The sequence below is a fragment of the Microtus oregoni genome, unplaced genomic scaffold (genome assembly GCF_018167655.1).
Source record: "Microtus oregoni isolate MIOR12 unplaced genomic scaffold, Mior012 000029F_ref0000214, whole genome shotgun sequence".
Taxonomy (NCBI): Eukaryota; Metazoa; Chordata; class Mammalia; order Rodentia; family Cricetidae; genus Microtus; species Microtus oregoni.
Genome location: NW_024543088.1, coordinates 6,368,058 through 6,384,292, shown reverse-complemented (window position 1 = coordinate 6,384,292; position 16,235 = coordinate 6,368,058). Strand labels below are relative to the sequence as shown.

Genomic DNA, 16,235 nt, shown 5'->3' with positions numbered 1-16,235 from the left:
CTATGGTTGCACCTTCCTGTTTCTTCAGTTAAGGTATTAAACCCTTATTTTGAAGCAGTATCTTGCTTAGCCCAGAAGAGCAGGATGGAATCTGGGAGATATTTTGGCAAGGAACTGGCTATGATCAATGTTCCTTATACTAAGGAACAGACTGACTGGTTATTTCAAAATAGTGATTTTTGGATAATTGCATTTGCTCGGTTTGAAGGCCAGGTTAATAATCTTTTCCCAGCTGATACATTGCTGCAGTTCATTCAACTGCATTCCTTTATTTTCCCTAAAGTTGTAGTAAAAGATCCATTAAAGGATGCTACACTAATTTTTGCAGATGGTTCTGCCAATGAAAGAGCTGCATCTGTGCTTAATGGTGAAGAACATGTAGAACAGACACAACTGACCTCAACTCAAATAGTGAGCTGTGAGCTGTGTCTGTAGTGTTTCAACTTTTTGCAACAAAGGCATTTAATCAATATACTGACTGCTGATATATATATATATATATATATATATATATATATATATATATATATATTTAATGCTGTCCATGTCCTAGGGACTGTTCCATATATTGGGACTAGCAATAAACAAGTTAAGATGCTAGTCCAGCAAATTCAAAATGCCATACAACAATGGTAGATTGCCATGCGTTGTGGGGCATAGCAGAATGCATTCAAATATTCCTGGTTCATTAGCAGAAGGTAATGCTTCAGTTGATAAACTTACAAAAATAATTGCTGTATCTCAGGTTGAGCTTGCTCAGGAAGCACATGCTCTGCATCATCCAAAAAGTAAAAATTAAAGAAAACAATTTATATTAACAAGGAAAGCTGTTTGCCAAATTATTAAGCAATGTGATATATGCTAACAGTATTTACTTGTACCTCATTTGGGAATAAATCGCTAAGGACGACTACCTAATCATTCATAGCAAATGGTTGTTACTAACATTGCAGAGTTTGGAAAATTAAGAGATGTGCATGTGACAATTGATACATATTCAGGATTCTTGATGGACACTACACAAACTGAAGAAGCCACTAAGCATGTAATAATTCATTGCTTAAAAGGCTTCTCATGTATGGAAACCCCACAAATCATAAAGACAAATAATGTGACTGAATAAGTTAGTAAAGCAGTTCAGCAATTTTGTTCCCAATGGAATATCGAATATAAGACAGGTATTCCTTATAATCCTCAAAAATAAGGAATTGTGGAGCGTGCCCATGGCTCCTTGAAAGCACTTGAAAAAATAAAAGCAGGAGAATTATATCCTCAAATGCCACATAATGGCTTGAATCATGCACTTTTTACACTAAACTTCTTGAATATGGATGCCCATGAGCAGTCTACTGTGGACAGATTTTGGCATGATGGCACAAAGGCAACCATTGCTAAAGAAAGGTGGAGAAACTCTTGCACTGGATTATGAAAGGGACCAATCTTTGTGTTAATATAGGGTTGAGGGTATGTCTGTGTTTTTTCACAGGATAAGGTTCAAGCAAGATTGCTTCCAGAACATTTAGTTCGATGCCTCCAGCACAGGAGTACCAGCCTGATGATTTCACAGCTTCTGATGACTCCATAAGAGAAGCAGGAAGAGATTCCTGAACCCATAGTCATGGGTCATGATTTCCTCATACCACCATGCTGCAGGTCAAGGAAACGGATACCTGAACCAGTGTTCCTGACTCACAATACCATGCTGCAGTCTGACAAGGGAAAGAAGATCATGGTGATGACTGGTGATTCCTAGATTTTTGATAAAATCGCTACACAAACTTCCAGAAGTAGTGAGTCCTGTTTACTTTGGAACCAGACCAGAAACACAGAGTGAGCACTTGACTATTTTTACTTCTGGATGATGAACTCAGATTGCCAATGAGGTACTAAGTCTGTGGTTGAAATGTTGAAAGAACCTGAGAACTGAGACCTCAATTTTCCCCTGGGGGGATAAAGTCATATTACAAGTAGTGACGAGAGCCCCTCATCAGATATGAGGAGAGTAGCCTAAGGGTTTTGCTGCTACTCAGATACTGTGACAAATGCTTAAAAGAGGAGTTGTATTTGGACTCTCACGTATTGTAAAAATATTCTCTTGTCTTTTGTTTAGAATGGATTTAAGAGAATCATGATTTGACAAATTGTATTATGGTATTGTCCTGTTAAATTGTGTTATGGTATTGACCTGTTAATGTTTTAGTTTATTATAAGATGTTAGTGATTAGAAAATTGTTATAACTTGTCCAAGAAACATTTGAAATTTCCAATGAATTGTTGAATTTGACATGTTTGATAAGACAAATTTAGATTTTGATACAACTGAATACTAACAAGACACACTATAGACCAATTCAAAGTGGGCATTCCCAACTCTGGTGATCCTCCACTCCTTTAATTAGGAGATTTATGAACATAAAAGTATGCATAGCACAAAGTATTAACTGCTGATGAGCTCTCTTGAAAGGAACGTGGCTCAAAGACACAGAGCTCGGTGCTTTATCTTTTAACCCTGTGATTACAAAGGTCAGCAGTCACTGATGGGTTTAATCCTTTTTCCACCCAAGTGCCAAACACAAGGACTTGCATAGTTGGAATACATGTTCTGAAGATGGGTAAGTCTGGGAAATGGAAATGTGTTCACATGAGGCAGATGCAAACATCTGTACTGTTGCAGAAGTATAGGCTTTATTAAAGTTAATAAGAAGGCAGTGTTAAGGAAAAATAAGAAGAAAAGGACAGATCCACTGGCGCAAGAAATCCAATTAGGTCAAATCAAACCAGATCAAAATGCCATCGTTTTATTAAGTACGACGTTCTCAGGTGACTGAATGCATGGCTGGGATACAGAAAAGCAGGGAGTAGATGTCGACCCGAAAACCACATGTTTCTCCTTTGGGTGGCAACTTAAATACCCTGTGGCATGCTGGGATTTGGAGTCCAGAGCAATGCAACTCCCAGGCCAGGTTGGCTGGGATAAATGCCAGGGGCTAGAGGCTATGCTCCCAACTTAACAGAGAGGAACTGTGGAGGCCAAAAATTGTGAGCCTATTTCCAAGTTGACAGAAGGTCAGCGAGTTAGATCTTACCTCTAGTTCCTTCAAAGTTATTATGTTTCTGCCTCAAACAATGGTGCCACCTAGATTGAGATCAGAGAGTTCTGCTCTCTCAAGGTTATTGTCAACAGGTGTAACTAATAGCCAGAACATATACTTCAGGAATAGAGAAGTAGATATGTTTTCTACCTCAAACAAAAGTCTATGTATCTCAATAAAGAAAGTAACTAGTACATAAAAGAAATTGTTAGAGGAATCTAAATATAGAATTGTCCTTAGTAAAAAAAGATCTTAAATCTATGAAATTAATAATAACTTGATGGGACCAGAATTAAGAAACCAGAAAGGTCTGACAAGTTATGAAGGACTAGATAATTTATTTAAGGTACATAGAGTGAGACTTAGAGACCATATATTGTATTCTCTCTCTCTCTCTCTCTCTCTCTCTCTCTCTCTCTCTCTGTCTCATTCCAATGCTGCACACCTTGAGGTTGGCCTTCCCATTCCTGTTCCACAAGTTTCCCCTTGCAATACAGAATAATATTAGCAACTTTTGAAGCTAGCTTGGAATCATTTGACTCTGTGTTTTCCCCTGTTTACACACTCAGTTACATCTGGTGCCCCATCATGGGTTGGGGGGACTGATCAACTCTATTTTGAGGACCCCTGAGGCACTCCCGTTTTGCAAGCCACATAGTGCAGTGGGTACTGACTCTCCCGGCACATGTCACTAGCTGGTGGCTCATGTTTCACAACCACTGATGGGCTCTGTGTGCCCTGGGAATGCAGTGAGGCTCTCCACTTCCCACTGCCTCTCCAGCCAGTGATCCCCAGGGAGCACACAGTCCATGATTCACACTGACAGAAGGTTTTGTGTTTTTTCTTTATCCTGGTCACCAAATCTCTGAATTGCCTTGATCACTGTAAAAGCTACACTTAATTTGTTAAATAAATCATATTTTCCAGTATCTAATGCATGAAAACCAATTTGGGATTTTCTGCTGCTTGCATCTCTCAGTCACGTGGCTGCAATGGTGACACCTGCTTGCTGGTATTGGTTATTGCACATGCTCCAATTGACTATAACTGGGTAAACTAGAAAAATGGGTCAATAATGTAACAATCCATAAATTCAGTAAGTTTTTACTTATGCTATGGATAGTATTCAGCAATGCTTATTTAATTTTCCTTCTATACCCCTTCATTTGATTATAGGTATTAACTTTGCTTTCAATTATCTCATTAAAAATGGTTTGGTAATAGAGCAAATAATAAGGCATTTTAGACATGATACAGTCTTTACAGACTAATAATGAACAGCAAAAAGGGAAAATCAGCACTTTGGAGAAGAATATGACCAATTTGATGGGCAAAATTCAGTCAGTGATGGAAGGTGCTGAGATATTGCTTGAGAGAATTCATGTTGTTGAATTTAATAATTAGAATCTGTTGAACAGTTATGATAGGATGGCAGATAGAGTGTCTCTAAAGAAAGGTCATATGCAGCCATCAAAGTTATGTCCAAGGATGAGATGTTATCTTTACTGGAATAATTATTTATGTTGGAATTCTCAGTGATCCATTAAAATAGAACACTGAACAGGAGATCCAGACTTTACAAAAGGCAGTGGTTAAAAGATTTGAAAAAACTGAGAATTTACTGAAACTGATGAGCAGGGACAAAAGGTACAAAGACAGGATTTAGCCTCATCAGTACATATCAGATTCTGGGACGACTTTTCCAGAGTTATAACTACCTATACAGTGATTTTCTCAGAAAGACCATCTGGCAACAAGTACCCTAAAGTAGTCAAAGAATAAACAAGAGTGCCTATATATATATATATGTGTGTGTGTGATCTAAAAGACACTACACAAGCAATACTGGCTTATGGACTGCATTCACCTTTTGTAAGGAAAATTGTAAAAACATGGGCTTAAGGCAATAATGTCACCCCACACAGGTGGCTTCAGTTAATCTCAGAGGTCCTAGAAGATGGACCTCAGATGCTTCTGAAGTGTTAATAGAGAGAAGAGATTAAAATTTTACAACAGAGAAAAGCAAAAGGATTTTTCCAAGATCAAATTCTTGGTGAGAGACATTATTTTGAATCTCAGGACCAGGCTCTCTATAACAAATACACCTAGTCCCAGTGTAGCACAGCAGCATTAAATACTTGGGACACAATTCAGGAACTAGAAAAGAGAATTGAATTATTTATTAGGGTTAAACACTGTCAGAACTCTTTAGTTACTGTTTACAAAGATTAACTAAGGAGTACAGACCCAGAAGCTACATGTGTACTTATTAAATCTTTGGCTTTTGAAAATGCCAATTTAGATCTGGGTGGTGGTGGAGCACACCTTAAATCTCATCACTTGGGAGGCAGAGGCAGGCAGATCTCTGTGAGTTTGAGGCCAGCCTGGTCTAAAAAGTACTAGTTCCAGGATAGGCTCCAAAGCTACAGAGAAACCCTGTCTCGAAAAAAAAAATAAGAAACAAGCAAATGCCAACTTAAAATGAAAAAGGATCCTTGGGCCTTTAAAAGTCAGATTAACACCAATAGATACATGGATCTTGCAAACAGTGAATGTTGAGACATGTGAATATACTACTGAAACTTGGGTAGGAGAAGCAATTTCCAATGGTATAAGGAGACACTAAAATGTCATTTTTTTAAAAAAAAATTGTGGTAGAATGAGACATCTGAAAGAGGATTGGAGACAAGGAATTCCTAGGAACAAGGTCATCTTTAGGAAAAAGGTGCTTGAGCTCTGGGTGATTTCCACAGGAAACAGAAGAACTTGGACTTTCCCTTCTTGTGGCATGAGTTTCCCCCTATAATATGTAAAAATATAATTGTTTATCTGTAAGCTAGCCTGGTTATTTCCCGAATCAAGCTAACTTCTCCAGATGAGTGTATTTATATAAATGAAGAAAGGTGAGAAATCAAAAAGGGTTATTATCACTAAATGCACAAGACTTCTGTCCATATAATATTGCATGTGCAAAAAAAATAGAGACTTCATAACGCTTGAATAGATTTGACACTTGTAGACGTGTTTTCTTCCCAGTCTTATGTAAGCGAATGTGTGTTGCCTGAAGATATTTCCAAAATATTTATAGTCACATTCCCTTCAGTATGAATCTTCTCAGGTCATCAGAGTACTGTGATTTGCAAAGGCCTTAATAGACTCCTTATCTACTAAAAGTTTACTCTCATATAAAGACTACCAAGAAGAGGAAAACTTTACCACACTGATTGCACCTAAAGTGTTTGACAGGCTAACTGTGGTGTCACACCCCTTTAATCCAGCACTTGTGAGACAGAGACAGACAAATCTCTGTGAGTTAAAGGCCAGCCTTGTCTATGAGTGAGTTCCAGAACAGACTCCAATGCTACAGAGAAATCCTGTTGTAATATGAACGGCGGTCTACGTCCCACCACCCAGCTAGCTTTACCCGAAATAATTACACGGAAACTGTATTCTTTTAAACACTGTCCGGCCCATTAGTTCCAGCCTCTTACTGGATAGCTCTTACATATTGATCTAACCCATTTCTAATAATCTGTGTAGCCCACGAGGTGGCTTACCTGGGAAGATCTTAACCTGCATCTGTCTGGAGTGGGAGAATCATGGCGGCTGCCTGACTCAGCTTCTTTCTCCCAGCCTTCTGTTCTGTTTACTCCACCCACCTAAGCGTTGGCCCATCAAATGGGCCTAGGCAGTTTCTTTATTAATTAACCAATGAACGCAACAGATTAGATACAAGACCCACCTCCATCAAAACCCTACCGCAATAAACCAAAAAAAAGAAAAAAAAAAGAGTTTCTTTGCAGTATGATTTTTTTTCTCAAGATTTTAAAGCCTGATGACACATACAAAGGCTCTACTACATTGGCTAAAATTGTAGGGTTTCTATTCAGCATGTGTTCCTTGATGGATGTGTACACTTCTACAACATGCAAAGGCTTTACTACATTGAGTACATTCATAAGGTTTCTCTCCAGTATGTGTTCTTTTATGTGTTTTTAGACTACGGAGTTGTGAAAATGCTTTATTACATTGATTACATTCATATGGCTTCTCTCCAGTATGTGTTCTTTTGTGAAGTTTGAGAGTACTGGTATATGAAAAGGCTTTACCACATTGATTACATTCATAGGGTTTCTCTCCAGTATGTGTTCTTTTGTGTCTTTGGAGTTTGGAACACTCTGAAAAAGATTTATTACATTGCTTACATTCAAAGGGCTTCTCTCCAGTATGTGTTCTTTTATGTATTTGGAGACTACTGTTCCTTGAAAAGGCTTGACCACATAGATTACATTGATAAGGTTTCTCTCCAGTATGTGTTCTTTTATGTATTTGGAGACTACTGTTCTGTGAAAAAGCTTTACCACATTGATTACACTGATAAGGTTTCTCTCCAGTATGTATCCTCTGATGTACTCGAACTTTACTGTTCTGTGAAAAGGCTTTACCACATTGATTACATGTGTAGGGTTTCTCTCCAGTATGTGTTCTTTTATGTACTTGGAGATTATATTGAAGTAGAAATACTTTACCACACTCATTACATTCGTAGCGTTTCTCTTTAGTATGTGTTCTTTCATGTATCTGGAGTTTAGAGCATTTTGAAAAAGCTTTATCACATTGATTACATTCATCAGTTTTCTCTCCAGAATGTTGTCTTCTGTGAACTTGAAGACTTCTGACATATGAAAAGTCTTTACTGCATTGATTACTTTCATAGAGATTCTCTTCAGCATGTGTACTCTGAAGTAATTGGAGAGAACTGGTACCTGCAACGGCTTCACCATATTGAATACCATCATAGGGTTTCTCTGCAGAATGAAAATTTTCAAGCCTTTGAAGGTGACTGTAACATGCAAAGACTTTATCACATTGAGTATATTCAGAAGGCTTTTGTCCATTATGGTTTCTCTCATCCCTGCAAAGATAATTGGCACATGTAAAAGTTTTACCATATTTATTACATTGATGAATCTTAATATCTGTATGGACTAATTTTATGATTTCGTTTAATTGTAAAGAGGAATCAGATTTTAAGTTTTACATTCATGGTGCTCTCTTTCAGTATGGGATGTTTTGTGTCTTTGAAGAACATTTGATACTATGGGTCTATTTTTAAATGACCCACATTTATAGCATCGTGTTATATGAATATTTTTTACATATTTGAAAGGAACTAGACAAACTCAGTTTTAAATAGCCTTACATTTGGAATCTTCTGTTTTCGTGTAGTGCAATACCCACCACAAGAAAGTGTACTAGTACAAACAAAAGTAAGGACATAAGTCCAACACTCATAGGGCTATCTTCAGTGTGAGTTTGCTGATGACTTCTGAAGGATATTTGAAAACCAATTAAATATAATCTTATAGCACATTCAACAAATCTACCCAGTGTTGAAATATTAAATATCTTTCCTATCTTTTCATTATTCTGAAAGATATACAGTCCCTCTTTCAATTTTGGGAAGCTCACTTGTGACATATGACATTCTTATTAAAGGAAGAAGAATTGTCCCTTGAATTCTCACAGTTTGACTTTTTGTAATTGGCAGACATGTGGTGTAGGAATTAATGTTTCTCCACAAGAGACTTTTTGACTCTCATGACCCAACTCTTTCAACAAGTTTGGCAAAGTCACAAGTACATGAGTAACATGCGCTTTATTACAGAGTATTTTTGGCACAGTTTTAAACATATCCTTATTATCTATTCAATGTGTCTATGTGTTATCTGAGTGGTATGAAACTAAATGGATTAGTAGCTCTACGGTATAATTCTCACGGTAGCATCAGTTAAGACATTGTTTCCTTCTCTTCTGTTTAGAGGAATGTACACACCATTTACCTCATATTGAGGCATATGATTTTATGAGAAATTAATAATCAACCATATAATTTTTGGTGTGCTTATTTATACTATTTTTTTCTTTAAATCTTCCGGGACAAATTAAAATTTCTTCAGAGACAAATATACACCAAGTTGCAAATAAAAGTTACCTTCCATGTTTTCTAGCACTTTGACAATACTCTTCAAAATTATGGTCTTCCCAACTGTAGCCTAATACAGTAACAAAAAGTAAATAATATATTAATCATATGTACAAAATTGAATATCTTAAGTGAACTATGCCTTAGTTATTTGGCTCATTCTTACTCTTTCTCAAACACAAGTATACAAAAGTATCAATAAATAATACACAGTTGTCTCTTTATTTTAAAATGTGAAGGAAATTTCACAATCTTACCAAGAGCGGTGAGGTTCCTGTATGTCTCCTGCATCACATCTTTGTAGAGACTCTTTTGGGAAGGATTCAGCAAAATCCATTCATCCTCAGTGAAGTCAATGTGAACATCCTCATAGGTCACTGAATTCTAGAAGAATCCAATCAACAATAAAACAAAGTGTGATCCTGACATTGGATACTTCTTTTACAATGATATATTTGTATATTGCTGCTGCTTCCCACACTTCTGCCTTGCCATTGCATTATAATATAAACAAAAGTCACTGTAGAAGGAAACTGAAGAAGAGGCTCATATGTGCCATTTGTTGGCCCTTTAAATAGGATACAGCCTTGAGAAAGAAATGCTAATAAACAGACATACAGAGACATACAAGCAAGCAGATCAACACTACTGAGAAAACATTACAGAAATAATAATACCAATGATTATCTAGAAAAAGGATGGCAAAATTGGATATATTCATTTGTGACTTTAATCCCAGTGATCAATGTAAAAGCAGATGAAATAAATTGAGTTGGATGTCGTTCAAAGCCTATGCAATGACTTGCAGGTAAGCCAGAGTTACAAATCAATAAAACCCAGTATCCATCCATAATCATTTAAATTAAAAACATAAAAGGAAATCAGAGGTTTTAAATGAAGTTCTTACACAAACTTTTGTATTTACTTTAGTTCTACATTCATCTTCCAGAACTTGCAGTGGCCCAGTTTAAACTGTTTCATAATAAGATCTTAAAAGGGAGTGCATGTTTAACACTTACAAATGGACCAAAGAAAACTCCAGCCCTGCAAATGATCATAAACAACATAGAGTAAGGGAGATGGGTCAGCAATTAAGCGGTCTTGCTGTCCTTGCAGATAAGTGGGCACAATTACCAGTACTAATAGGGACTTGTATCCATTACTTCAACTTCATAGGTTCTGACGCCTCTTGTGACAACCGTGAGAAACAGGCACGCCTGTGGTACATACCCTTGTATACAGATACAACCTCATATTCATTGAGAGCATTCAAAACAAAACAAAAAAAATAGAGGCAGGTAGAAAGTCACACCCCTGCAGTGCAATGATTCAGATAGCAGAGGTATTGATGTCATGGATGTTACTCTCCTGGGAAAGGGAATGATACCCTCCACCAAACTTCAAATTTCAAGAAGTCCAGCATCGGAACTTATTCTTGAAATGCACAAAACCTATATTCCAGGCTCATCAGACAGTAAAAGAATACAGAAAAATAACAAGCATGTTGCTCCTCCATTAATCCTTCTGTGCAGTAGCCAGCATCATTTGTATTTCTGAGTTGAGAACAGCATGGTCTAAGGAGCTACACTGAAGACCAAGAGCTACACAGAAAAACATTGTCTCTCAAAAACAAAAGTAAAAACCAAAAATTAAAATAGAAATCAGGATAGCAAAAGGCTTAAGAGTGAACAGAAATTGCTTCAACTGCATGTTTTGTCATTGAGTGACACCATCTATAATGGCGGTGAAGTCATTACATCAGGACACACATAACCAGAAATGGGTTCAGGCTATGAACATGTAAATCCAATCCCCAATATAGGAATTTCATCCAAAAGATTTCTCCTACTCAATGTTCTACAAATACAACAAAGAAGAGCACCCCGGAGAGACAAGTGTTCAACCACTTCTTCTAATCTGGGACCTTTTCCTTCGATCAACTACATTCTGACCCTGATGCATAAATATTCATAGTCATCCCATGATAAAAATGTATTTAGTCTAACTTCAAAGATTGTCATAGGCTGGAACAGTTCCTGAAGTGTTTCAATGTGAAGTCTCTTATAACAATCATGATATTGACTTGACTTGGCCATAACCCAGCCCAATAAAGCCACACCTAATAGTGCCACTCACTCCCTAGGAGATTATTGGATCTCACTACATTCAAACTATCAGAGTGGTTTATCTGAGTCTTAAGATAGATAGATTCCCAATTATCTGAGGTACTGCCATATTGGTTACCATAGTGGCTATACAGGTTTACATTCTCAGCAACAATGGGGAAGTGTTTCTTTTTGTCCATATCTTTGCCAGTATGATATGTCAATTGTGTTATTGATCCTAGCAAATCAACGTTCTACTAATTCAACATCTTTTCCAGCATGAGTTTTCTATTATGTTATTGAAGCTAGCTTATTCTGACAGGTATAAGGTGAATTCTAAAAGCTCTTTTGATGTACATTTGGTTGATGGCTAAGTATATTGAACATTTAGTTAAGTATTTCTAAGACAGTTTAGATTCATCTATTTAGAACTCCTTGTTTAAATCTGTACCACATTTTCATTCAATTAATTTTTTTCTAGATGTGTTGCCTGAGGTCTTTTGCTTCTGAAAAAGTAAATCAAAACCACATAGACAAACATGATGTGTATTCACTGTAAGTGGATGGTTGCGGTTGAATAAAGACTTATTACTGTACAATCCACAGACCCAGATAGGATAAGAGACAAAGATGGCTGTAGCAGGGGGTGCATGGATCCCAAAGATTCTATTAAATAGACTAGATTTTGTGGGAGTACACAGAGCAAGAACAGGAAGGATCATAAGAGTAAATGTAGGTATGTAGGGGAAAAACACAGCAAGAAATTAATAGAATAAGAAAGCTTTCAATGGTTGATGGTCAAACAGTGCAGTAACAACTTTCTGCAATCTTTGAGGGTCATTATAGTGAGGATTCCCTATAAGTCAGAAATATGGAGCCTGTACTGGCCATCTTCTGTAATCACATATGGTTCCCAGTAGTGGGACTAAAAAACCAAGCCGTCCACATAATATTTGACCACACTTGTGGTGTATGGAAGATATATCAGGAAAATGGTGCTCAAGATTTGTGTAGTGGCTAACCAATGACTGGCCCAAATTGAGGCCCAACATGGCTAGGAAGAGCGCCTAGATGGGCAGGATCCAGAAGTTAAATGGCTCAAAGAACTAGGGTAGAAAGAAATACAAGTAACAATAAAGAAAAAAGTCAATGTAATGATACCTAATTCCATGTCCAATAGCTCTCCAGGTTTCCAATCCTGTTCAGCTTTGTTGAGAAAACCACACTTCTTTTTCTTTGGCGGGTTCCATTGCACATTAGTAGCTTTCCTTGGCAGGTAACCTATGACCCTGGGATCTCTAACATCTTGGATAATTAAAGAATTCCAACTTTCCAATATTAAGTCCCACTCAAGATCTTCAGGACCCTTCCATAGCTTTGGGTCAATACACTGACTCTGCCCTCTGCAGTACACACATCTGGTCTTCTAGACTCTGGCTGGCTCAATTCCACTGCTACTGCTGTTTTGGTGGTCATCTCACACTGCTGGCCTCTCCAGACACTGGGGTCTTCTGTTGTAAATGGGTTTCACCTTCACCAGTGTTTCTCATAGAATCTCCTCAGGGTGCCACACCTCTTGGCCTGACCTTTACAGTCCCGGGCATTCAACTGCCAATGACACTGCACCTTCAGTGATGTCCTTTCCTGACCTCTCACAGTGCCAAGCCTTACATCCATCAATACCTTCAAAATATTACCACCTGGTGAAACACATTAGAAACTCCACCTACCTGTTGAGGTACAACTGTGGCTACCCCTGGAAGACAGTTGCTCTGTGCTCTTAGAAAACACTTCCCAGACATTTTCACATCAGTGATGCTGGTCTCGTAATCATCACTAAATTTTTAGCTCTAGCTGTCCAGCATTAAGTATCCAGCAGAACCATATTTTGCTTAAATACTTCTGATAACTTGCTCATCACAGCTGATTCTTCAGCCCCAGCTAACAAGAAACAGAGAATATAATGCCTTTCTTTTATCCTTAAATTTTAAGCCAGAACCATGTGGCCCCAGCTGTCAGGTTCTGCTGCTTACTGGGGTTGGAACATGGCACCTTGTTTAATTCTATCTTTACCAGCTTTCTGCTTTTGGCTGTATAACCTTGGCTGTCCTGAAACTTGATGTGTAAACTAAGCTGTCCTTGAACTAACAGAGGTGTGCAGGCCTCTGTGTTCAGAGTACTAGGATTAAAGTCAATGTGCCACCACCCCCTCGGGCCACGAATCCCTTTTATTAAGTATCTTCAGTAGAGTTATCACTAACATCCACTTGGCAAAGTCTATCTTGCGCTGCGTTGAGGATTCTTCTTCCCAGGGAATTAATCAAAATCTCCTTACTTTAGCCTCAGGCAGATTTTTTGAACCAAGGCACTTCCTTCACCAAAATATGACAAGAATCATTTGTAAGAAACATTAAAATTCTTCTCTGAAACCTCTTGAGCTGGCTCCTGATATTTCATTTCGTCGTCATCAAGGTCACTGACTGTCTCCTTTGCTCCTCCTAGTATGACCCTATATGCAGTGCCAAATGCATTCTTTCCTTTTTGTAAGCCAAAGAATCAAAGACCTTATGATTCGAAACAAAAGCATGGTTAGGACTATCACAGCAATACTCTAGTCCCTGGGACCAACTTCTGTTTTAGTTTTTTTTTTTTTTTTTTTTTATAAAGAGACACCATGATCAGAGAAACTCTTTTTTTTTTTTTTTTTTTATTTTCGAGACAGGGTTTCTCTGTAGCTTTTTAGTTCCTGTCCTGGAACTAGCTCTTCTAGAACAGGCTGGCGTCGAACTCACCGATATCCACCTGCCTCTGCCTACCGAGTGCTGGGATTAAAGGTGTGCGCCACCATCGCCCGGCTCCAGAGAAACTCTTATAACAAAAGTATTTAATTGAGGAGGCTCACATATAATTTCAGAGATTGAGTTAATAATCATCATGGCTTGAAGCCTGTAAGCTGGCAGCCAGATGTGATACTGGAACTGAGAGTCCTTTGTTCTTGACTAAGAGGAAACAGGACATAGTCTGACACACTGGGAAGTATCCTGAGAATAAGAGACCTCAAAAACCCACAGTAACATACTTCCTCCAACTAGACCATGCCAACTCCAGAACAGCCACACCTCCCACTACTTCCACTCCATAAGAGATTATGGGGGCCAATTATATTCAAACTACCACAGTGGTATAGCTCAGTCTTGAGGAAGATAGGTTCCCAATTATCTGAGGAACTGTCATATTGATTTCCATACTGGCTATACAGGTTTACAATCTCAGCAACAATGGGGGAGTGTTCCTTTTTGTCTGTATTTTTGCCAGTATGTTATGTCACTTGTGTTATTGATCCTAGCCAATCTGACAGGTATAAGATTAATCATTAAAGTACTTTTGATTTATATTTCCTTGATAGCTAAGGTTGTTGAACATTTATTCATCTGTTTTACAGCCAGTTTTAAATTCATCTATTTAGAATTCTTTATTTTCATCTGTACCATATTTTTATTTGATTATTTGATTTTAACATCTAGTTTCCTCAGGTTTTTTTTTTATTCTGAGCAAGTAAAAGCAGAACCACATAGACAAACATGATATGTACTCATATATATGTAGATATTAGCAGTTGAGTAAAAATAATCTTGGTACAATTCATAGACTCAGAAAGGGTAAATTACAAGAATGGCTGTAGCAGGGGATGCATGGATCCCATATGAAAGAAGAAAATAGACTAGATTTTATGAATGAACAGAAAATAGCAAGAGTAACAATCATGGGATAATAGAGGGATGGAGGGAGAATATACAGGGAGAGATGACTGGAATAGGAAAAATTTTAAAGTTGATATGGAAACCTAATATAATAGAAAATTTTGGCTAGCTAAGAGGGCAACCGTAGTGAGGATTCCCAGTAACTAAGAATATGGAGCCTGAACCTGTCATCTTCTCCAATGACATATAGCTCCCTGTGGCGGGAATAGAAAAGAAAGCCAGCCACAAAATATCTGACACACAGTGTGTTGTCCTGAAGATATACCAGGAAATTGGTGGCTTAAACTGGTGTAGTGGCAAACCAATGATGGGACTAACTTGAGGCCTAAGTTAAAAGAGGCAATCCATGGTCAACCCTGCCTGGATGGCAAGGAATGAGAAGTTCAATGGTTCAGAATTTAGAGTAGAACAAAATACAAGTAACAAAAGAGAAAATAATAATCAATATAATGATTCCTAGCTCTACTCTAATAAAATCATAGATTGTTTCCTAGCCTGTCAACAGATGGCCTTCCTCTGAAAATTGATTATGGCAGATGCAAAGAACTTTACTAAACACTAGCTAAAGCATGTGGAAGCAAGCAGAAATTTGGGTGAGGGTTTTTTAGAAGCCAGATGTGTCAAGGACATGGAAAAGACCACAATTTACAGAATCAACTAGGCAGGGATCATAAGGGCCTAGAGAGCCTGAGAGAGCAATTATGAGCTTGCAGTGTCTGAGTTCTATTCTCTCTATAGAGGTTGCTTTGCTTAGTGTTTTTCTGGGACTGCTAACTGTAAGAGTGTTTCTGACTCTTTTGATTGCTCTTGGAACTATTTACCTTCTACGGGGTTGTGTAATCATGCATGGACATGAAGGTTTGTGTTTAGTCTTATTGTATCTAATCATGATGTTTGTTGACATTCCTAGGAGGCCTGCTCTTTCTGAAGGGAAACAGAGGAAAAGAGGATCTGGGCCAGTGGGAATGTTGGGGACTAGGGAGTTTAGACAGGGTTGAGGCTGTAGTCAGATTGTACTGTATGAGAGAAGAATAAAGAGAATAAACCAAAAGAAATGAAAATGCTTTGAATCTAACTTCATAATCTTCACAATCTTTAACAGCCAAAATGTTCTTCAAATATCCAAAATCTCTTCTGATATTCTAGATAAAATACTGTCTTGTGACATCTTTTAAAATCAATTAAAAAAAGTAAACTTTTCAGACACAAAATGACACTGGATATATTCCATTTAGAAAGAGAGGAATATGTCTGTCTGTGTTCCAGTCCTGAATTCAGGCAGAAATCCCAT

General features: G+C 37.7%; 1 protein-coding gene across 1 annotated transcript in view; it reads right to left on the bottom strand.

The window, feature by feature from the left end:
- Window positions 1-6,974: 6,974 nt before the first annotated feature.
- LOC121464643 (zinc finger protein 431-like) overlaps window positions 6,975-16,235 on the bottom strand; it is a 46,341-nt gene continuing 37,080 nt past the window's right edge. Inside the window, exon 5 of the mRNA XM_041677676.1 lies at window positions 6,975-7,741. Coding sequence (XP_041533610.1) covers window positions 6,975-7,741 — 767 coding nt within the window. The remainder of the gene's footprint in view (window positions 7,742-16,235) is intronic.